Source organism: Culicoides brevitarsis, chromosome 3 (genome assembly GCF_036172545.1).
Source record: "Culicoides brevitarsis isolate CSIRO-B50_1 chromosome 3, AGI_CSIRO_Cbre_v1, whole genome shotgun sequence".
Lineage (NCBI taxonomy): Eukaryota > Metazoa > Arthropoda > Insecta > Diptera > Ceratopogonidae > Culicoides > Culicoides brevitarsis.
The window spans coordinates 6,158,786-6,184,601 of NC_087087.1; the positions used below are offsets into that span (position 1 = coordinate 6,158,786).

General features: G+C 23.6%; 1 protein-coding gene across 2 annotated transcripts in view; it reads left to right on the forward strand.

The window, feature by feature from the left end:
• The window catches only part of LOC134834648 (uncharacterized), a 40,053-nt gene extending 16,753 nt beyond the window's left edge, over positions 1-23,300 (forward strand). For both annotated transcript variants that reach the window (XM_063849383.1, XM_063849384.1), the window contains exons 4-7: positions 3,864-4,025; positions 15,793-16,052; positions 16,109-16,201; positions 22,911-23,300. In XM_063849383.1, coding sequence (XP_063705453.1) covers positions 3,864-4,025; positions 15,793-16,052; positions 16,109-16,201; positions 22,911-23,009 — 614 coding nt within the window. In that variant the 3' untranslated portion in view covers positions 23,010-23,300. The remainder of the gene's footprint in view (positions 1-3,863; positions 4,026-15,792; positions 16,053-16,108; positions 16,202-22,910) is intronic.
• The last annotated feature ends 2,516 nt before the right edge of the window (positions 23,301-25,816 follow it).

Here is a 25,816-nt window from a genome sequence, read left to right on the forward strand (position 1 = left end):
TTTTTGTATTTTTAAAGTAATATTTCATTTAGGATTCTGAAATTTTTACAATTTAGTACTCCTCATTGTTTAAGAATTCATTTAATTTTAAAATTTTTCATGTTTATTGAATTAAATTCAGCATCTTTAATACTTTGACCTCTATGAAGGTCAAAGGATTGGAAATACACAAAAAGAAGTAAATTTCTGTTCTTTCTCATAGAGTTTGAGTTCTAAAATCCTTAAATATTGATTGAAACTTTTGAAATAAAATTTTACCTATTGAAATCGATTTTAACGAACTTTTAAATTGATATTAAATTTTTGATTTTAAATAAATTTTTAGAATTTAAACTATTCTTCCATACTCAAAAAATCGATTCTACTAATGAATTTTAGTAAAAAATTTAAAACCTCGAGTATGGAAAAATAGTTTAAATTCCAAAAATTAATTTAGAATCAAAAGTTTAATATCAATTCAAAAATTCGTTTTAATCGATTTTTGAATTGTTAATTTATTAAAGAGTTAATTAAGTATTTTTTAAAAAATATTAGAAATTTTTTTAAAATTTTTTTTTTAATTAAATTTATTAATTTTAATTTTTTAAATGAATTAAGTTTATTTTTAACTACCGTAATGTAGATAATGCTAAGAGAAAAAAAATTGAAATTAAACTAAATTAAGAAAAATTAAAAAAAATTAATTTCAAAAATTTAGGAAAAAAAAGAAAATTTGAAGTAAATGGATTTAAATTTCATTATTTTACATTATTTATTTTTTTTTTAATATTTTTTAGTTGTGTTTTTAAATTTTTTGTTACTTAAATGATAATTTTAAATAAAAAAATTAAAATACAAAATTTTTAGAAAATTTTCAAAAATAAGAATTTGAAAAAAAATTTAAAGAATTATTTAAAATTTTAGTTTTTAATTCAATTTTTGTTTACAAAAAAAATTTTTTAATTCTTTTAAAATTTTCTACTTTACGGTAATTTTTTAAATTAACTTATCTTTTAATATTATTGCTGTTTTTTTTTAATTCTTGATTCAAAACTTTAAGAAATTTTCAACGATTTAATCCTAACTGACTAAACACTTGATTTCCGCTTATTAGATAGAAACACTTTTTTTTTATTTTTTCATAAAATTCTATCTTTGAATCGAAATTAAAATGTTTCTGTCTAAACAAGCAAAATAAGTAGCATCAGACATTTTGGTAATATAACACTCACTTCCGTTCAATGGCTGTGGTTCGCCAACAAAACTACAACGTAGCATATTAACCCATTTTAATAATGATAACGTTGAATAAATTTATCAGAATTTAATAACCGAAAATTCTCTAATTAGATTTTGTCACAAATCTTTTAGAAAATTTAAATGAATTTCGCTCAACAAAATTTCTTCGGAAAACATAAATTTTAATTCACTCGAGAAGAACAAGGGAAACATTTTTCTTTGATGATGATGAAATATCATTTAGAGTAGTGTCTATTGAATTTCCTTTCATGACTCGACAGTCGATGATGAATCAAAAATGCATTACTTTTGTAGTTTCCCATCAGAAACACTTGACTGCACTCGATGGAAAGCCATAAATTTGCTTTTCATGCGCCTTTCATCGTCATGTCTGGAGAAATAACTGCATGAAACATAGACCAACACCATTTTATTGAATTGCATTGAAGACTCGTTTTTCTTTCTCCATCTCGTTTTTTGTTCGAAAAGAATCACATAACAGAACTGAGCAACGGTGTTTGATTCTTCTTCGTCTTCTTTGTTTCAGATTCAATTTTTTTTTCTTGTCTACAGTTTTTTTTAAATTTTTTTTTCTCTCCTTGTTTATTTACACATTTACGAGTCTTTACTTCTGGTTTATTCATCCGCTCCATTGGAAGATGATGCGATGATGATGCACTTGCACCATGAATAGACGAAGAAAACAACAAACAGTTACACAATAACAAATAACAAACTTTTTTTTTTAACACGGTTATGCGATGATGATTCTGGGCCATTTTTAAAAAAGGCAACAACAACTTCCAACTTAAGCAAAGAAGAATCCAGAATTAAATTCTGCTTCTTGCTGAATGACGATCGAAAGACATTGGAACCGGTTACTCGGTTTTTGCTTTAATTTGATTGCGACGACTTTCAATTCTAAGAATTGTTTTTTTTTCGCCAAAGAATAAATTATTTAACGAGCTGCATCATATCATTTCCCAAAATTGCTGCTTGTTACAACAACAATTTTTTTACGAGACGAATAATTTGGTGTGACAATTTTTGATTGCTTTTTGTCACAATGAACGGTTGTTAAATTACAACGTTCGATGATGACTTGTTCGATAGACGCTGACGAGGGAATTAATGGGCCATAAATTAAGTTTGGGTATTTTACACAAGTTTCGAGTCGTAAATAACTTGAGAGTAGCATGAAATGTTAATAAGATGCTTGGTGTCAGTTTTCTATAAAATATATAAAAAAAAGTTGATAAGAAAATTGAAAGAAAAAAAAATAATTTAAAAAATGCAGTTGAGGAGTACTAAAATGTGAAAAATAAGTTTTTTTTATCGAAGTTTGGTAAATCTTAATTAATTAAATTTTAATTAATTTAATTTTTGATTATATAATTTTTTAAAAATTATTTTTAATATAAAGTTAAAAATAAAAAAAAAATAATTTAAAATTTAAATTTAGAAAAAAAATAAAACTGTAGGTAATTTTCAATTTTTTTAAAATTAAATTTTTCTTAATTTTAAATATTTATTTATTATTTTTTTCTTAATTATTTTTTTATTATTTTAATTTATTTTAATTATTTTTTTATTAATTAAAGGAAAAATTTAATTTTATTTTAATTAATTTAATAAAGAATTAATTTTTTTTATTTAATTTGATCAAGAACAAATTAATTAAACAGGAATTAAATTATTTAAAAATGTTTGAAAATTTCTATTTAAAAATTACCTATCATTTTATTTTTTTTAATTAAAATTTTAATTCATTTTTTTTATTTTTCAATTATTTGTTCAAGTCAATATTTTCTTAATTTTAGGATATTTAAATTAATTAATTTTTTTAAAATTGTTGGTTTAAATTAAAATTTTCTTAATTTTAGTATAATTTTGATTATTTTAATTTTTGATTAATTTTTTAATTAATTTATGAAATTTTAAAATAATAAAAAATAAAAAAAAATTTACCTAATTTCAAAATTTTTTAAAAATAATTTTTTTTTTTAATAATTTTTAATTAATTATCTTTTTCTTAATTTATTTTAAAATAAAAAAAAATAAAATTTTAAACTAAAATATTAATTTTTTTGAATTAAAATTTTAAATTTATTTTTTTTTAAATTTTTAATTATTTGTTTAAAAAATATTTTATATCATCTAACTTTAACAAAAACATAGAACATACCTTTTCACCTCGAGTCAATTAAAAAAGTTGTTCAAAACTTATGTATTTTATGACACGTGGCTTCGAAATTCCATCGGAAAAATATTCAAAAAGTGGCAACGAGGAAATTTATTTTCAATTTCTCAAATAACTTTTATCCCCTATCAGAACTTTTTCTCTTCTTTGTTCGAGGTAATCAGACGAAAATAAGTCATAAAACTGTTTCTGTATAATCTCTTTTGTAATTTTTTCCCCATTTTTACAAGTCTCTTGTTGGTGTATTATCTTGCCATTCTGCCATAGAGTTTATAAATAACCAACGCCAAACAAAAAGAAATCAAGTAACAAACCACAGACAAACTTTTTTTTTTATCTCTGGAGGATCAAAAATTACGTGTATTTGTTTACTCATGCATGTTTTTCTTGAATTTTTTTTCTTCTTTGTCCTATTTACTGAAATACTTTTTTTTTGTTGTTGTAGAAAAAGACGAAAACAAACGACGCAGTGCAAAGTCGCCGGGTATCAAATGTGTTGTGGTCGGCGATGGAACCGCAGGCAAAACAAATCTCATCCAATCCTATCTGCTGGATAACTACGTGCACGACTCGAGCTATATTCCAACCGCATTCGACAAGTACAACGGTGAGTACACGATCGCGAACCTCGCACTTGAAATTAATTTACCTTACATAATTTATTGATAACCATCACACGGATTGATAGTGCAAGTGCTGTTACACGAGTGCTGACATTAACTTTGACAAAGTGTCTTTATTACAACCCGACGGATCAAAAAGTGTTTAAATTAATCCATTGAATCCATTAATTTAACATCTCAAGGTATTAAATTAACCTCTTAAGGTATTAAATTAATATCTCAAGGGATTAAATTAACATCTCAAGGTATTAATTTAACATCTCAAGGTATTAAATTAACCTCTTAAGGTATTAAATTAATATCTCAAGGGATTAATTTAAGGGATTAATTTAACCTCTCAAGGTATAATTTTAACATCTCAAGGGATTAATTTAACATCTCAAGGGATTAATTTAACCTCTTAAGGTATTAATTGAACATCTCAAAGGATTAATTTAACATCTCAAGGAATTAAAATGAACATCTCAAGGGATTAATTTAACATCTCAAGGAATTAATTGAACATCTCAAAGTATTAAATTAACCTCTTAAGGTTTCAAATTAACATCTCAAGGTGTTAAATTAACCTCTAAACCCTCAAGGGATTATTTTAAACCCTCAAGGGATTATTTTAAACCCTCAAGGGATTATTTTAAACCCTCAAGGGATTATTTTAAACCCTCAAGGGATTATTTTAACATCTCAAGGTATTAAATTAACCTCTTAAGGTATTAAATTAACATCTCAAGGAATTAATTTAACATCTCAAGGTATTAAATTAACCTCTTAAGGGATTAATTTAAACACTTTTCAATCCATAGGGAACAACTATTTCAATAAACTTGGTTCGGGTGTTCAAACATCAGTTCCGTAACATTGAACTAAAGAAAAATCGAAGCCTTGCCTATCGAATTTCGATCTATAGCTACACTTCTGTTCAGTATTGAAAAAACTATCGAATGACACGACTCGTACCTTATCAGGTGAAATAATCGCCATTTATACACAACTTTACCTTAATGAACACAAAATAATGACTGATATTAATTTATTCAGTTTACATTGTGACTTGGCAAGAAAACTACGAGAAATCCGTTGTTGTTGTTGCAAAATAGGCAAAATAATGAACTACGAAAAAAAAGTAATGCAGTTACTTTCACAAAATACCAACATTCCAGCGAAAAAGTCATCTTATCGTAAATTCATTATCTTGTTCGTAATAAATATAAAATTGTGACTTGCTTGCAGTTAACAAATAATAATAAATAAAAGAAAAAGCACCATGGACATGCTGCAATTTATTTTATTTTATATTTGTGGAAATTGAGATGAAAATTTTTTTTCTCAGTATGAAGTTTGAGTAAAAAATATATAAAATAATAATAATAAAATAGAGGAAAATAAATTGCTTTACAACAATTTTTGCGCTCAAACAACACAACACAAACACACAGGGGAGGCAGGGAGAGCAGAAAGATAAACACTTTTCATATTATTTTCCATTCATTAAAATAAGCTCCCTTTATTGTTCAACGTAAAGTTCAACACACACTCACCGAAATTGGAAAATATTTAATTAACACTTTTTTTATATGAAAAATTTATTTATAAAAAAAAGATGAAAATGGGAACAAATTTATTGTGATAGTAGAAGGGAATTTTGATATTGGTCCTTTTTGTATGGCAACGGGTGTAGTTAATGTTTTTGTTCCCTTCTAGCTTTTTGAGTGTTGGATGGGAGAAGTTGCATAACGGACATTATCGTACTGCATTTTTACTTTTTTTTGTTTGATAAATTTTTGAACTTAATTTTTTTTTTTTAATTTTTTAAATTATAAATTATTATTAAATTATTTAAGAAAAAAATATTTAATTAAATATTAAATTTTAATTAAAAACAAAAACATAGAATTTTGAAAATTTTTTTGATTAATATCCAAAAATTTTTTAAGAAATTTATGTTTTAATAATCATTATTATTTAATGATCATTATTAATTTCTTAAAATATTTATACAAATTATTTAAAAAATTTTTTTAAGTTCTATTACAATTTTTTTTTATTGAATTAAAAAAAGTTAATATTACTATTAGATATTTTTTTTTTAAATTAAATTAATTATTTTTATTTTAAATTATTTTTATTTCTTTATTTTATTTAATAATTAAAAAAATTAAATTATTATTAAAAAAATATATAAAATTTTTACAATTTAATTAACATTTTGATTTAAAAATAATTTTAAAATTTTTATTCTTTGAAAAAAAATAATAAATTAAAAAAAATAAAAAATTCTTGAGGTAAATTTTCATAAAATTTCAAAGTTTTTTTAATTTTAATTACCAACATGCGTTCCATCACCCTTCACATCTCATCATTGTTTGTCTACAGTTGAGTTGCTTTGCAAATGGACAGTCGGTTGTAAATATGCAGCAATGAAACCTATTTAATGCTGTTTTAATGAAAAGTGCAATAAACTCGTCTATGGAGACTGCTGAGTTTTTGCATCATAAAAGAAGAACAACGATCATGGTAACACATAAATTTTATTCAATTTTTCCATGTTTTGACAATGCAGCAGCACATTAAAAGTAATTAAAATACGGAGCGTCAGATGAATTGCCGGCAGCAAAGAAAATTTCTTTCGGACAAAAGCCATCATCATTTCCTCCCGAGAATAAATGAATGTCCCATGACATGAGAATACAAAAAATAAAAAAAAAACTATAATATCATTTAAAATTTCACCCGAAGGATTCACTTTGTTATTATTTTAACATGTATTCAATTTTGTCTCATTTATTTATTTGTTTTTAAGTTGCTTTTATTGAAATTTGTGGAAATTTTTATGTTCATCGAAATTTTCATTGAATTCTTATAAATTTAATTTTAAATAAATTAAAAAAAAAATAAAATAAATAATTATCTGAAAAAATAATAATTATTTTTAAAATTAATTAAAATTTAAAAATTAATATTAATTAATTTTTTTTAAAATTATTTTTAATTTTTTTCACATTAAATAAAAATAAATTAATTAATTAAAATAAAATTTAATAAAAATATTTATATTTTGTTTAATTAAATTTTAATTACCTATAAAATTTTTTATTTAATTTTTTTTTAAATTATTTAAAAAAAAAAAAATTAAGAAATTTTTTAAAACATAATAATTTTTGAAAAACATTAATTAAAAATTATTATAAAAAAAATTTCCACGAAATTGACATTTCAAAAAATAAATATATTTTTAAAAATTTTTCCATTCTCAAGATTTTTTTAAAATTTTATAAATAATTATCTCCAATAAGCTCAATTAAAGTTTAAAAAATTATTTAAATGAAATTTTTTTTCTTGTTTTTCACTTTTTAGTGCTTTTAATAAAAACCAATTATTTCCGATAATTTTTTTCACTTCCTGTTTATTTTAAATTCTCATATAATAATAATAATATCCGACACACAACCACTTAGTATATTTTCACATGTGAGACAGGAGAAAGAGCGGCAAATTCATTCACAACACTCCATTATTATTTGTTGCAAAAATTGTATGCATCGCGTTTGTCTCATATTTATGCACGAAAAATAAAAATATTTAACCAGGCATGACGACGACGACGGGAACGAAAAAAGACACGACACAACGATGACATACATATAAAATGCATCAAAACAAACTCGCAGAACCGCAAAATATCTTTTGTTTACTATTTCATTAGCATGCATGCAAAATACTTACTTGCCGCGCTGGAAGGAGTGTCTGTTGCGAAAATTTTGCCGGCATTAAATGAACATTAATAGTGCTACTTTTTGTGTGACATGACTTAGCCACGACAAAAGAAAGCAACTGAAAATAATAATCATAACAACCCCTTTTTGGAAAATTTTGCGAGCGAGAGACAAAACATTGGCCGGATTATGATGCGGTTTTATTTTAATTTTCAAAATAGCTGAAATAGACACATTTTATGAGGGGGGATTAGATTTGTTCAGTGCTGCGCGTGTTTATAAATGAATGACTTTGATAATAATAATAACAATCATATTTAGAGATAATTGGGGTCAATGTGTTTTGTTGTTCGAATAAAATTTGCGGCGGAATAGTTTTTTGCGTGTGTTGGTCAATTCTGCGAAAGGATTTGAAACAGAAAACGAAGAATTGAAGATAAAAAAATTATTGAACATGAATTTGTACTTACGGATTAACAGTTTTTTAAAATTTTAAACGACATTTTAACTGATAAAATTATTTTTCTGGAAGTTACTTTAATATTAGATTTTTTTAATATAAAAATGCAAAAAAAAATTTACTTAAAAATTTTAATTAATTTTTTTTGACTTTTAATATTTAAATTAAATTATTTTAATTAAAAATAAAATAAAAAAAAATAATTTAATTATTTTATTTATAATAATAATTATATTATTTAATTATTTTTTTATATTTTACTAAAATAAATAAAATTTCAAAAATTAAATCGTCAAAAAAAATATTTAAATTCAATTTAATTAATAATTAATTTTAATATAATACATTTCTAATAATATATCGTATTAAATGATTTTTTATTTATTTTAAAAATTTATTAAATTTAAATTTTTGATAAATTTATTAAAATATATTTTAAAATTATAAATTCAATTTGAATACCTAAATTATTAAATTTTTCATAAAATTAATTTATTTAATAATAATAAAAATTTTTAATAAATTTCTTAATATTTTGATATTTAATGCTAAATATGACAAAAAAATTATTTAAAAAAATGTTAAAAATCCTATTAAAATTTTTATTTTAAATTTAAAATTTTTTTTTTAATTCATTAAATTTATAATTTTATTTATTTTCTTTAATTACATTTAATTTATTTAAATTTTAAAATTATATTTTTTTAAATTTTTTATAATATTTTTTATGAAATATTTTTAAAATAAATAACTTACAATTTTTTAATCAATAATTTTAAATTTAACAATTAAATAATTTTTAAAATAATATAATATTTTTTATAAAATTATTTTTTTTTAAATATTTAAATAAAAATATTTTTTAAAAATTTTTTTATAATTTTTGCTTCTATATAAATTAATTAACTTTTTTAAAATTCGAATTTTATACAATTACTTTTTATGACAAAAAAAAATAAATTAAAATAAAAAATCTTTGAACTTCTGATTTTCCAATGAAAAAGAATCCAATTTACTACAATAACTGCCTCTTAAAACACTCACAGCTTGCCTCACTCACTGAAAATGACATCCGTATGACATGAAAACCTTCCTATATTTCACTTGAGCTAAAATTTGCATTCCTTTGATGCTTGACTAAACTAGATGAAATATCATAATAAACATAAGTTCCAAATCAAATTTCTCTCCTGTTATCGTATTTCTTTTGTCTATTTCCTCCTCATCCTTCGTCGTCTTTCGTCTTCTTTCGAGAAGCACAAATTTCAGTAAAATTTTCATCTTTTATTGTGCGCCGTATACGTTCTTTCACAAACATTGACAGATGCCGTATAGTCTTTGATTTACCTACTGCTGTTATTTATTATCCTTCTATCATTTTATTCTCTCGCTCCGGTGTGCTGTACATGACATTCAATATAGATAAAGTGCATTAGCAACAAGACGGAAGACATCTCAGTTCTTCGTTCGTTCTTTCGTCGTCGACATCCAAAAGCAAAATTCAATAAATAAACAACAACGGAGCAAGACAATTTATTTACCTTTAATGTTGCAAAGAACACTCTCTCGTTACTTACTCTGTGATCTCTTCTAATAGCAGCATGTGTGTGTTCCTCTTTTTTCTTTATTTTTTCTTATAAAAAGGTATTTTTCTTATAATGCATAAATGATGCAACAACAGCAACATCCATCTTCTTTGCATTGAACACACATTTTTCTTATTTATTATCATCATTCAGGTGTTTAACTTCTTTATCTTGGATCTCATTCATGCGGTATGGTTGGTCGATCGAGTTCTAGCTTGAGTTGGAAGAAGGAAAAATGAGTTGAAACTCTTCGAGGTGAACAATAAGAGCGCTTAATGTTGAAATATCAAGTTGAATTGTCGATTTTTCAATAAAATTGAGAATGTCCTTCAAATGTCCTTGAGCTTTTTGAGGCTTTAAACTGCTTTTTAATAAGTTAAAGTTTTTTTTAAAAGAAGATTTAAGACTTTTAGGAGCTTTTTAAAAAACTCATGAGCAACTTTGGTAACTTTTGAAGTACTTCAATTGCACTTCTTCGATTCTAAATCCTTTGAACTATTTCAACTTCAGGTTCTTTGATCTTTGGTTCAATTTTAAGCTTTTTATGTTCCATTGAAATAAACGAACAGACTGAAATGAAGAAAAAACATTTCAAGCTGCATTAGACATTTCTTTAGATAAGGTTCAGGTCATCAACTCAAGCTGAAACTAATCTCTCAAAGCATAGCAAAAAAAAACTAAGAGAGATTAGTAAAATTTTTACATGCAATTAAGACACAAATTGAGATTTATTGACGTAAGCATCTCGTTTGTTCCTGCAGCGCATATCCATTACCATTTACCGTTATGTAAATTCTTTCCTCATTCTTTCTCTCTTTTATACGCGCTCGACACCAATGACGTTTTGATGATTATTATTATTTAAAAAAAGAGGAAAAAAAACTTAAATTGTTTAGTTCTTGCATAATAATCGTTACTTTACAATGCAAAGAAGAGAAACAGGCGTGGGACGAACATTCATTCATGATTTAGATTTGCTACGTGAGAACGCTGAATGAAAAAAAAACATGAAGAAGCGCACAACATGATTATTATTACTGCATATTATTGTTATTTGTCGTCATCATCATCGCCGGGTAGATAGTAGTTTTTGCCCACGCAGTTAATTGCAAGTTGCCGCGCGCGGTTGCTTCTTTAACTAAAAACAGAAAAAAAAACTAAAAATATAAAAATAATAAACGTTTTGCGTTGGTGTCGCACATCATCAATTGCATTACAGGTGAAGTAAAGTAACGCGGGTTGACGTGAATTAACACACCTGTGTACCGAATTTGATGGATGGATGAAGTATTTTTGAGATACGATGTGAAAAATTGTGCATCGTAGTTTTCTCATCCGTTGGTCTGTGGATTGAAAAAGGGATGGTTTTAATCAAAAATGACAAAAATGTGATATTTTAGATTTTTTTTTTCAAAAGATCACATTTTTGGATCTTTGATCTTTTAGGAGGTTCTGAAATACGTTATAAGGAGATGTTAAAAAATTTGATTCGAATCTTAAGATTTTTTAATAAGCTTCGAATCGAAATTTTTTGAGATCTTAATAAATTTCGATTCGAATCTTAAGATTTTGTAATAAGCTTCGAATCGAAATATTTTGAGATCTTAATAAATTTCGATTCGAATCTTAAGATCTTTAATTAAGTTTCGAATCGAAATTTTTTAAGATCTTAATAAATTTTGATTCGAATTTTATGCTTTATTAATTAAGTTTCGAATCGAAAAATTTTAAGATCTTAAAAAATTTCGATTCGAATCTTAAATTTTTTGAATAAGTTTCGAATCGAAATTTTTTGAGATCTTAATAAATTTCGATTCGAATCTTAAGTTTTTTCAATAAGTTTCGAATCGAAATTTTTTGAGATCTTAATAAATTTCGATTCGAATCTTAGGCTTTTTTATTGAGTTTCGAATCGAAATTTTATTGAGATCTTTAAAAATTTCGATTCGAATCTGAAGATCTTTTAATAAGTTTCGAATCGAAATATTTTGAAATCTCCTTAAAACGTATTTCAGAACTTCATTGAATTGGAAAATCCTCAAATTAACTCTTTTCCAATTCACAGGATACAGTTTAGCGTTTTATGTATCATCATCGTACAATGAGAGAGACACAAAATAAAAAAATGAGGTGCAATATTTCGTGTTCTACACCGAGTCGAGTCGAGTTGTCGAGGTAGATTACGGTCTTTGTCGTTCTGTGAACGAACTAATAAATAATAGAAGCAAAAACTCGTGACGAGCGGCGGTAAAAAATGGACGTTTATCTGTAAATGTGACGCATTTTTCGGTGCATTGTTAGACGAGACTTCTGATATCTTGCTCGATATTCTACAATGGCAAAAGAGAGAGATGTTCACTAATCAAGACGAAGTGTTCTGCTGACGTCGATATTGATTATCGCACATTTGTTAAACACCAACATTGTTCGTTCTGGAACTGTGAACACAGACAGACAGATAGCGTTGCGACTTGTGTTTGTGGATTCACAGTTCACACAACAAACAGACATGCCAAGAGCTACGAGAGCTCCCTAATGACCAAAAATGCTAAACAACAACAACAATGTGACTAGACAAACATTCATGTGTATCGCATATACGATCTGATTGCCTGATTTGCACTCGACTCTACCATTTTCACTTCAATTTATTTAAATGCATTCAATATTTGTGTTGTCTGTCGATTCGATTCCATTCGTTTTTTTTTTGCGAATGCAGTTGTTGTTGTTGTTGCTGCTGCTGCGTGGAACCCCCTTTTTGCCATCATTATTTGTTCATTTTACTTTTAAAATATATATATTGGTGGTCGATGGATGCGGTTTTTAATTTAGGTTAAAAGCATCACAAAGGTAATGTGATAATGAATGAACACACATCGTGTCGTGTGACATCTGGTTTATAGCTCATAACGTTTTTGCTTCTTTTTTTTTGCAATTCGTTCATTACGTTACCTCACTTACTCGTACTCAATGAAGTGTAGGGACGACGTGTTTTTTTATTTTACCAAACACGAACAAATATTTAATTACCTACAGATGTTTGTGTGCCATTCATGCAGTTCAATTCGTTAAGATAATTTGATGAAAAAATTGAATCCATATAGAATTTGATGATTTTTTTTATCTATGGCGTTACGAGAGAAAATTTGAGTTTACATGGCTTTGTTAATGTCCATCCGTGTGATATAGTATAACAAATTCTTTGAAGAATAGATCGAGATTTTGAATTAAAAGATATTTCAGAAGTCATAAAATGTTCCTTTGATTAATTTTGTTTAGTCAATATCCATCGAAAAAGTTCTTGTGAAAGAAATGGTTGAAGGTCGATCTCCAAAATGTTCTTCTTGCTTAAAAAAGGTAATAGTACCTTACTTCATATAAGCTTAACTTCTAGGCTGAACATGGAATGACATTTTCATTAGTTGAGCATTGAAGACCATTAATTCAAGGTTATATCCTTTGGAAAGTAAAAGTGACTTCATGTTTCGTCGGTGCCTATTTTCATTGTGAATTGGAATACAGGTCTTCCAAAATTTTAAGTTGTTCATGATTTTTGCCATTCTTGCTAAATTTTGTTATATGTTTATATGACATTGTGAATGTATGAGATAGAACTTATTCTTTTAATCATTTTTACTGCAGCTTTTTTTTTTGTTTCGCTTATACGAGACAAAATTTTATGGCTTTGTTGATGTCTATTGTGAATAGTATTCTTTGAGATAAATTGAACTTTGAATTTTATTTTCATAAAATGTTTTTAAGTCCTCGTGAAAGAAATGGTTGAAGGTCGACTTCTTGCTTAAAAAATTGTACCTTACATATAAGCTTAACTTCCATTGCCTTGAGGTCTTCATTTTTTGATGATTTTTGCCATTCTTGCTGATAAAACTTTTTTATTTTGATACTTCGTTTTATTTCAATTACCTTGAGCTTTTTGACCTCCTGAATTCGTACTGTTTATACCTAAAAATGACTCAAAATTTTCATTAATTTTTAAAAAATAGTTTTCAAAAATTTTTTTTTAAACTTACCCTAAAATTGAACTCTAACAGCTTCCAATAAACTTCATGCTTCTTGATTGTAAAGAAATTTCGTTCATTTTTAAATTCTGATACTTTTCTCAAAATGCGCTCAAGTTCTTCATTCAATTCTAAAAGGAATTTTTAAGTAAATTACGAGCAAAAAATCCTCTCGTTTGCGGTTTTTAACTTACAATTTTTTCTAGCTGTTCGTTCATTTTATCGTCAAATAATGATATTTCCATTCTTCAGTAGTGCATTTTCTGTTCCAAATCCATATTCTGTTCATATGAAAAATCCAACGTACGAAAATCAAGGTTTGTGTGTCTTTCATAACAAACAAAGCAAACACTTTTAACATTATAAGGACAGATAATTAGGTTTAAAAAATTACCTAAATGAGTTTTTCTCTCTCTTCATGACGACGAGAAAATGTAATCATGTTGAAATTAGCAATAAATATGAGGACACAAACAAAAAAATCTGCCAACGAAGCCCAATTTTATTTAATTTCGTTGGATCAGATTACCCTGACCGGGTCAATTTTTCTCAAATATAAAAAAAGGAAAAAAAGCACACTAAAAGGATTAGTCGGTTCGGTCTAATTAACACCAAGGACAGCAGCATGATTCGCACACAAAATTATAATTAGATTTTGGCAAAGTGAAAATTAGTTTCGTAGCGAGCCAATGTTTGAAAATGACCTTTTTTTGCTGGAAAATTTTTTATTATTATTATTAAATTAGTTTGCTTAATAAGCAATTCAGTTTAATAGGTTTTTTAAAAAAAAAATTTTTTTTTCGCCTTACCTCGAGTAAATGTAATAGGAGACACACCTTTGAAGGATTCCATGTTTTGAATGCCAAATTAGATGTTTGGCGTGATTTATGTTTTTTTTTAGAAGAATTGAAAACTAAAGACGAGAAGAATGAAAAATGAGTTTTTTTTTTATCGGAGTTAAGAATAAAATTGAACAAATTTAGGTAAAAGCAATGAGAAAAAATGTTTCAAGTTTCAAGAAAATTCGAATTTTTCAAAAGTTTGAATTAGCATGAAGCGATTTACAAATTTTAAATGAAAAAATTTATTTATCGATATGATATTTATCAATTTTTTTAATTTTTGAATAAAAAAATTTTTTTTCAATTAAATAAATAATTAAATTAATTAATAAAAATATAAATTTGGTAAAAAATAATTAAAATTAAAAAAAAAAATTTAATAAAAAAAATTGAATTAGCAAAAAATCAATTTTCAAATTTTTAATTAATTTTTTTGAAATTAAATTTTAATTAAAAAAAATAAAAAAAAAAATAAAAAATAAATTAAAAAAATAAAATAAAAATTAAAAATAAATTTTTTAAAAAAAAATAAAAAAATTTTAAAAATAAAAAAATTTTAAAAATAAAAATAAAAATAAAAATAAAAATAAAAATAAAATAAAAATAAAATAAAATAAAAATAAAAATAAAAATAAAATAAAAATAAAATAAAAATAAAATGAAAATAATATAAAGAAAAAAATTTCCCTTGAAAAATTGTCTTTAATGTAACAAAAAACAAGATATAGCTGTATTCGTACTGCGTACGTTCAACTTGACCGCATTTCAGATGTTCGATATATGTCTAATAAATTTATATTCAATTTATTTAAAAATTTGATGGAAAGTTGTATTTATGCCCGGAAATAAAATTGCAAAAATGCACCCAAAAGGGCTTATCAACTCTATTGGCTCAAATTTGAAACTTGATGGATGAAAAATATTTTTGACTCGAAGGCTTGAGCTCAACTCTGATTGGTTGAAATAAAAATCTTGGAGGATGAATCTCAATTCTCATTGGTTGATATTTTTAACTCGAAGGCTTGAGCTCAACACTGATTGGTTGAAATAAAAATTTCCCTTGACAAATTGTCTCAAAAGTAACGAAATGCGGTAAAAAACTAAAATTTTTCTTACCTTTAATTTTAATTTCAGTGGAAGTTCAGGTTGATGGCAAACCATTGAACGTGACAGTCTGCGATACAGCCGGTCAAGATGTTCTCGATCCCTTGCGACAACTTTGCTATCCAAGCACCGATGTCTTTCTCCTCTGCTTTTCTGTCGTCAAACCCGAAACCTTTCAATCCATCGAACGGAAATGGGTACCTGAGCTAAAAAAATACAACGGAAGTCTCTTGCTGATCGGAACTCATTCGGATTTAAGAAGCGATGCAAAAACAATGCAGCAGTTACAAGTAAGTAAAAAAATATTTTTTATTGAATTTTGATCTAAAAAAGAATCTTTTCAAAGGTATCTGGCGAGAAACCGATTTCCGTGTCGGATGCGTGGGACTTGGCAAGACGAATTGGGGCAAAATACATCGAAACGTCGGTTTATAACAAGGTAATATTTCTTTTTAATTCGATTCCAATCCAATATATTTTTAATGAAATTAAATTTATGAACTCATTCATGGCGTCGCGGTTGTGTGAAGTAATCGAATAATGTAAATAAAATATTGCGTTCGACACAGAACGATATTTGGTCAAAAAGAGAGCGAAAAAATATAACAATGCAAAATTATATGTCTCTTGTTTGCAATTAAATCGAAAATTTATATGGAGTAAAATCAATATTGGAACCTGCTATTTTGTTGGCAATGACAAGGTCGAGTCATTGATATCTTTGAATGCACGAATTTATTGACGATAATTAAGAATAATTTATTGGCAATGGTTTTATCGCGAAATTGGCGGTAGGTTATTTGCACGAATTTGCTTTTTATAATGAATGATGTCATAATTGACCTGATGGCTTTTATTTGAGTGACACGTGAATGGTAAATTAAGTGGTTGCTCATTAATATTTTGGATGGGCGGATAAAGTAAATATGGAGGCGACTGGTTAATTATTTATTTTTTACCGAAAAGAACAGAAATTTTTAAAATAACTGTTTTGATATTTTTTTATTGAGTTTAAAAAAAAATTTTTAAATTTAATTGAAAATTAATTTAAGTAAAATTCAAAAAAATTTTAATTAAAAAATAAATTTAAATTTAATTAAATAATATTTTTTATTTGATTTTTTTTTTTAAATTTTTAAAAATATTTTGAATAAAAATTATTTAAAAATAAAATTTATTTTAAAAGAAAAAATTATTTAAAAAATAAAAATTAATTAAAAATAAAAAATTTAAAATTAAAAAATAAAAATTTAATTAAAAATAAAAATTTAATTAAAAATAAAAATTTTTAAAATAAAAAATTATTTAAAAATAAAAATTTAAAAATAAAAATAAAAAAAATAAAAAAATTAAATTAAAAATTTAATTAAAAATTTTTAAAAATAAAAATTTAATTAAAATTTATTTAAAAATAAAAATTTAATTAAAAATAAAAATTTATTTTAAAAATTTATTTAAAAATTTATTTAATTTAAAAATAAAATTTATTTAAAATAAAATTAAATAAATATCAAATTACAATCAATTCAAGTACCGCGTTAATTGATAAAAGATTGACGAGATTACACACGAACAATTATTCGCCGTTTATGCATTTAATTACCATTCACGCCGATTCCGTAATTGAATCTCCTAATTAAGGGACGACACAAATGCAATTACTTTAAACTAAATTTGTAATCACGCCGAAAAACATTCCAGGTCAAATTTCTATTGAACGAAAATTTCGGCAAACTGTAATTAAATTTTCGCATTAATTTATCGCAATTAAGAAAATTATCAATAAAATATAATTATTATTATATAAATTAATATGCAAAATGCCCGTTTTAGCAGAACGATGATTACAATTAAATTTAGTAATTAAAATTTTGAGCATTAAGCGAAGCCTTTCAAAAAGTTACACGATTGACGCCATTATTTATTGCCTTCCAATTGTAAATATTTTTTGTTGATCTCCGTTGTTTGCATGGAAAAATTGTATTTTTTTTCTGAGAATTGTTTTTCTCTTTTTGTGCAAAAAAATATTTATTTAATCGTTTCTCCGAGATAGAAAAAAAATATTTTTTTTTATTTATTGAAATAAATTTGAATGAATGAAAACGTAACGGCAATCATTCTTATTGTTACCCATTATTATTATTTGGTCAACAACATATTTTCAAAAAAAATTACAAATCGAACGAAAACACGCAAAGCCATTTCCGTCGAACAATTTTCCTCGCAACACAAATTTTCTCCTCGTAAAAGACAAAGTTTTACATTTCCTTAATGAAATAACTTTTCCTCGACTACAAGACGACTTTGGCGACACACAAGGTTGTTTGACATTTGAATATTTTGTCGTCCTTGACCTCAGCCCGAGAACTCGAACTCCGAAAGGTGAAAGAAATTCATTATTTATTAATTTAAGCCAATTATCGCCGAAGTCCGAAGAAAAACGCACGGAAACAAAACGAAAAAAGGATAAATGTCACACCAATAAAATTTATATATATTTGTTTTGTTTTTCTTTCTTCATGAATTGCCTACACGACACTTTCATTCATATTCCAAAAAAAATTACAGGTGTCGTACTACAAACAGTGTGAAATTTTTATATTTCATTCATTTGCAAAAATATTTTTTATTACCTTTTTCACCTTTTTTTCATGTTTTTTCGTAGCTAAGTTATTACAAGTGCAGAGGAACTCATTTAAATAATTTTTCAAGTCACGAACTGAAAATTTATGTAAAAATTGGCCTTTTTCTACAAAATATACAAATACTTTATTATTACTTTTTTGTCGTTTTTTTTGTTGAATTGAATAAATATATAAAAGAAAAAAAAAATAAAAAGAAGAGAAAAATAAAGATTGCTCAAATGTGATAAGAAATAATGCGTTCAGTTATTATCTGACCGAAAGACTTTTAGAGGTCAGAATACCTTTCTTTGCTTATAAACTATTTAGTTTTGGGATGTTTGGTAATAAAAAATTATCAGAGAAGCAGAATGGGATTTTTTAAAAAATATTTTAAAGTAAAAAAAAATATTTTATTCAAAGAAAAGTTTACATTTTAATTTAATTCAAATTTTAATTTAATTTTTAATATTTTTAAAATTTTTTAATTTTTTTTATTCAATTTTTATTTAAAATTTTTTATAGAATAAATTAATTAATTATAAACTTTAAATTAATTAATTACGAATTATTAAAAAAAAAATAATTTAATTAATTTGACGTAAGATTTAAATGTTAAATAAATATAAAAAAAATAATATTTTTTTAATTTTAAATTTACGAAATTATTTTGTTAAAATATTAATTTATTTTTATTTATTAATTAATTTTTTAAAATTATTTTTGTTAAAATTTTATTATTTAAAAAAAATTTTTAATTTTTTAAAAATAATTTTATATAAAATTTTAATAATTTAAATTAATTAATTTTTTAGTCAATTTTACTATTTTAAATTAAATTTCAATTTTTATTTTATTTAAATTATTAATTTAAATTTTATTTAATTTTTATATTATTTTTATTATATTTTTATTCATATTTTTTATTTAAAAAAATTATCTTTAAAATAATAATTTAAAAATCAAATCTAATTTTTATTAAAATTGAAATAAACATCATGAAAATTTTATTCAAAAAAAAAAAAAAAATATTATAAAATTGTCTAAAAAATTAATTATTTATTTAATGTTTAAAAATTAATAATAAAAAAATAAAAATTAAATTAATAATTTAAAAAAAATAAAATTTTAAATTAAATTTAAAAAAAATAAAAAAATTAAATATAAATTTGGTAAAAAAAATTTTTTTATATTAAATAATTTCGTAAATTTATAATTTAAATAATTATTTTAAAATAATTAAATAAAAAAATCAAAATTTTTGACTCAATTCACATTTTTTTCGTTAAAATTCTAAAAAAATAAAAAATCAAACATTGAGTCAATTGAAGAAATTTTTCCTTCGATACCTTTCATCTCAACTCATGTTTCAAGGGACACCTTTCAACATCCCTGAAAAAAAAAATACACAGCAAGCATAGTTTTCATATCCCAATCCGAAATCTATCTGTTGCTATAGAAAACTTTGTATGAGGAATTGTTCGGAGAATTGAATAAAAAAAGGGGTAGAAAAATTTTCCCATTTGAGAAACAAATTTTTATTTTGTATTTTATTTTTATATTTATTCATATTACGACGATGAACATATTTGACGTGGCACAATTTACCTACAAAATAAACAAATTCCTTACCTGACTGCCTGCGAGAGCCGAAAGAAAGAAAGGAAACGAAAAAGCGATTGAAAAGATATGCATCCTTTTAATAAATTTTTATAAGCATACATTTGAGACTGGCATGCTTTGGGAGCATGGCTTCGTTCTGCTTCTTGATCATCCTAATAACGTGCTATTTATTTTATTTTTTCACTTGATTTGCATATGAATTCTTCAGTTCTCCATTTTTCCTTTTCAAAGCAATTTTTCCTCATCTTTTGGGCATTAAATTATATGGAAATGAGTTTTTCTTCATTTTTTCCAACAATTTCAGTTGAAAATGATTTTTTCACCCATTCTTCGAAAAAAAAAAATGGATGGAAGCCCAAATCAATCACTTTTTATTTGTTTATTTTTTTTTCGAGTAACAGATCGGACCCCTTTTTAATGCTATTAATCATTCATTAGCTTTTAAAAAGTTTCACCCCTTAAAGACGATTAATTTTTAATGACTCGCCTTATTTATGTTTAAAATCTTAATTACACTCGTGCGATTCAATGTCAAGTTTCAATCAGATCTTGTTTGATTAATTATTCAATTAAATGTCGCGCGAGTCCAAAAAATTAGGAAACAAAAAAAAATTACGGTAAATTGAAAATTCTTTCCTAATTACATTTTCATGTAACAAAAGGAGCTCGCAGCGTGCGTGTCATTAAGATTAATACCATTCGTGCCACGAGTTTGGCGCGCAATAAAAGGAAAAATTTGTTTATCAATGGAAAGAGTGAAGTGTGATTAATTATTTATGTTTGTAGCGAGAGCCGTGTAACGACTTTTAGATTTGCAATTTTTCCAGAGATGGATTAAATTGTTTCAGACTTTTTTTGAAAAAATGTAATAATTAAAAAAAAAAAAATAAAATAATTTTTTTTAATATTAAATTTTAAATATTTTTTAAAACATTTTTTAATTATATTTTTTTAAATTAATTTTTTTAAATTTATTAAAATTTATTAATTTTTAATTAAAATTTGTTATTTTTTTAATTATTTATTTTTATTTATTTATTTAAAAATAGATGAATTTTTTATATAATTTTTTTTTTATAAAAAATTAGTTTTAATTTATTTTTCTTATAATTTTTAAAATTATTTAAATAATAAAAATTTTTAAAAACTAATTTTTAGTTAATTCAACTCTTAAGTATTATGAGAAATAGAAAAAAAATTAATTTTTTTATTAAAAAAATTATACAAAAAACCTTATGTAAATAAATTATATTAAAAATTATTAAAATTATAATTAAAAAATAATTAATTGTTAAAAAAAATTAATAAATTTTATTAAAATTAAAATTAATAAATTTTATTAAATTAAAATTAATAAATTTTATTAAATTAAAATTAGTAAATAAATAAATTAATTAATTTAGAAAATTTTCCAAAAATATGTATAATTAAAAAATTTTTAAAAAAATTGTTAAAAAATTTTAATAATAAATAATTATTTAAAAAATTATTAAAATTAAAAAAAATAATAATAATTAAAATTAAATTTGAAAAAATATTAAAATTTATTTTTTAAATAACAAATATTCTAATTAATTAAAAAAATTATTTCAATAAAATAATTAGAATTATTTTTATTTAAAATTAAAAAAAAAATTTAGTTTTATTTATTAAAAAAAAATAAAAAATATTAAAATTGAATTTAAATGTAAAAAAAACAATTTTAAAAATTAAAAATATATTCGAATTATTTAAATTGTATAATTAATTAAAAAAAATTAAAATTTAAGAAACTTAAGTTGAGAGTTTTTTTTTTATATTTTAAAATTTAATTTAAAATAATTTATCTAAAAAATAATTTTTAATCTTTTATTTATTCATTTTATTTTTTATTTATTTTTTTGATACAAACACGCCCCTGACATAATAATTGTGAGTGAAATTCGCATTACTTCCGACAACACACTGACACGGACAAGAAATTTTCTTACGCCTTGCTGATTATGTTCATAGTAATAATCGTGTATGACAGTCATATTGCGAATTTTTTTTTCCTTGTTTTGTCTGAGTTGACACTGTTTTTCAATAAACGACGAGAAAAGAGGAAAAATATGTTTTATTTTGAAAAAACATTCTTGTTTACTTTTCTATCGCGAAAAATTTTCGATGAGAAAAAATACTTCAAATGGAGACGCCAGGTTGCCCATAAAATAAAGTGACATGTCGATCATGCCAACCATCAAATCGCCTCAAAAAATAACTCTATTGGGAACATTTTAAGACATGTTGTCGCCAGCAAAAATCAAAACAGCGTAACAAATGTCGCAATTTTGATTTTTTTTTCGGGGACCAGACAAAAAATCCAATTTTTTTCGTGTTTGTTCTATTCTTATCCCCATGCGAGCGAAAATTCACATGAAATGTTACGCGGCACGTTAGAAAACAACAAATTTTTGATTGATTGAGAGTGTCCTTCCATTTTGCCATCAATTTACACTTGTGTCCCAAATGGCTTCGTTTTTGTTGTTTATTTCAATAAAATTCGTTGATCCGTGTTGTAAAATGAAACTTTTTTTTTCGCTACGCGTTTTGCAATCTCTCTCGTGATAGTTCATGTAGAACAATTGGCGAAGGCAAAAAAAAAAAAAAAACGTTAATTAACGCAACAGACAAATGGAGAAAAAGTACAAACGAGAGAGATTGAACGTCGTCACGGATGAATGATTAGAAATCATTGTGAAAATTTTTGCGGTGCTCAAACGACGAATGAAAATGGAGTGAAAATGGTTCGAAAAACGACGATAGAATGGGCTTAATAACTGATGACACGCCAATTAATTTATCAATCAATCGCTTTGAATTTTTAATTACAGTCGGCAAAAAAAGGAAACGCTCTAATTGTTCGATTTTCTCTTTTTTTTACAGGAAAAAATAAAAGAAGTTTTCGACACGGTGATATGGGATGCACTACAGGCGCAAAAAAGACGACCTCCCTTATGGAAAAGAATTTTTTGTCTCACGTAATGAAGACTGTTAATTTTTTTTCTCTATAAAAAAAGACTCTTGATAGAATTTAATATTATTTTTAATTTTATTTTATATCATAACAATAAAAAAAACTATCACATTTATTATTAAAAACTAAAATAAAATTTTTCGTTAGTTTCATTGTTATTCCATTTGACTGTTGTAATAATAAAATAATAATAATAACGAGAGAGAAAACAAAAAAAAATTATGGTTAAAAAATTTATCTGCTAAATAGGATGTTTTAAGACCTCATGCTCGTAAATAATGTTGCATGCAATAAAGATATGTAGGTTCTACCTAAATATTTGTGGAGCAAAGCAACAAAAAGTTTTTAAACAGCATTTTATTTATTTTGTTTTTATTTATTTTTTGGAAATTCGTTCAACGATGTGAGTACACTTGTTCGTACATGCAAAAGAAGAGTCATCTCATGTTATTATTATTGCTGATGCTGTCGTTAATGGTAAAAAGGGCGAATGTTCAATATAGGTAAGATGTTTTTTTTTTACATAAGGAATTTAATAAAAAAAATTATTTTAGGTCATTTTTATAAATTAAAATTTTTTTTTAATTTTTTTTTCAATTTTTAATTAATTTTTAAAATAATTCGATTTTTTTAATTTTTTATATTAATTATTAATTTTCATTTTTTTAATTAACAGTTTTACGTTTTATAATAATTTTTAAGCATCATCTTTTAAATTTAATAATTTTTTGAAAAAAATTTTTAATAATTAATCACGAATTTTGAATTATTTTAATTTTCAATAATTAATTATAAAATTTAATTATTTTGAAAAATTAGTGTCAAAAAAATAATAATAATAAAAAATTAAAGAATTTAAAAAATTATTAATTAAATTAAAAAAAAAATATTTTTTAAGATTGCTATTTAACTAATTTTATTAAAAATAATAAATTAAACAAAAAAACCTTTTTATTCTAATTTTCCAAAATTTTTAAAGCACTGAAATTCATACAAATCCATAGAAACTTCAAACCTCAAAATTAAGACTTTAGCAATCTAAAAACCATTTTAAATCATTCTATTAGAAAAAAAAAATGTCCCGCTGGTTTTAATTTTTTACCAATGTTATTATTGCTGGTGCTGTCGTTAATGGTAAAAAGGGCGAATGTTAAATATAAGTAGGTAAGATTTTTTTTTACTTTAAGAATTTAATATAAAGAAATTATTTTAGGTCATTTTTATAAATTAAATTTTTTTCTTCAATTTATTTTTTAATTTTTTATTAATAATAATTAATTTTTAATTATTATAATTATTATTTATTACCTAATTAATTATTATTTTTAAATTACCTATATTAATTTTTAATAATTAATCACGAATTTTGAATTATTTTAATTTTCAATTTTTTAAAATAATTATTTTCATTTTCAAAAAAATTTAAAAATTTTAAAAAAAATAAATTTTTTTTTTCAATTTTTTCATTTGCTCTTTAAAACTATATGCAGTTAATTTGTCTTAAAGAAACATCATTTTTGATTAAAAAAAATTAATTTAATTAATTTTAATTTTAAGTTAATTTATTTTATTTATTAAATTTATTTAAATTAATTTTTTTTCTTATAATTTTTTTATTTAAATTATTTTTTTAACAAATAATTTTATATTTTTAATTTGAATAAAAGCAAACTAATGAATAATTTTTTAAATTTATTTTATTTTATTTAAATTATTGAATAATTTTAATTTTTTTGAACCAAACATGGGCGATAAGGTAATTTACTTTAAAAATGTTTTTTTGTTTAATTTATTATTTTTAATAAAATTAGTTAAATTAATTTGAAAAAAAAATTTAATTTAATTAATTTAAAAAATTTTTAATTAAATTAAATTAAATAATTAATTAAATTAAATTAAATTAATTATTTTTTTTTAAATTTAATTTTTAATTTAATATTCATTTTTAATTAAATTAAATTAATTAATTAATTTAAAAATTATATTTTGAATTAAATAAGTATTTAAAAAAATCTTATAAAATAAAAAAAAATAATTTAACTTACCATACTCCGTTTTTGCAAATCTCGTCAGCTTCACGCATTTTGTATCTTTTTGCACAATTGTATGTTCGGTAACAAGGCAAGGATTCCTAATGTTAGCACGTTGTCAAAGTTGTTTTACATGCAATAAATATAGGGCTAGACATTTCCTTTCATTTCACATTCAAATTCATTCTGCAGCAGAACTTTCGTAGAACTTCCGGATTTTTTGGCAAACAGGAAAAATAATCTTGTAATAAATTAGGTCTGATTCTTCTCTCTTTTTCTCTCTCAGTTAAAGTCAAAAACCCAAAAAAATTTTAAAATTTAACTTTTGAGGTTGTTGTATTTATACTCGAGTTATTTAAAAGTTGTGTGAACGGAAGTGTTAAAATGTAACTTGTTCTATCTAATGAAAAGTTACTGAAAACTCATTGACCTAATCTGCTTCTGCCAAGTACATTGCATACTTTTCGTAGTTTTTGTTATCTCTTGCCGGCATTACTTTACTTTTAATCTCGGGCTCTCTAACTGAAAACTTTTCATAATTTTCTAACTCAATTAACTCGTAAACCTCTAAATCATCATTCTTCTTATTATTATTATTGATTCATCACAACACAGCGTACGAACTTTATCATCATCAGACACAAGTTAAGTAATGCCTTCTGCGAAAATGGGTACAACAACTTTTTGTTGCTAAAATGTGTCAAGTTTTGATGTAATAATACTTTAGAGCGATAAAACAGGTTTGTGTTTTTCGAGTTGTTCGGAAATTTGTCGTATATGAGTCA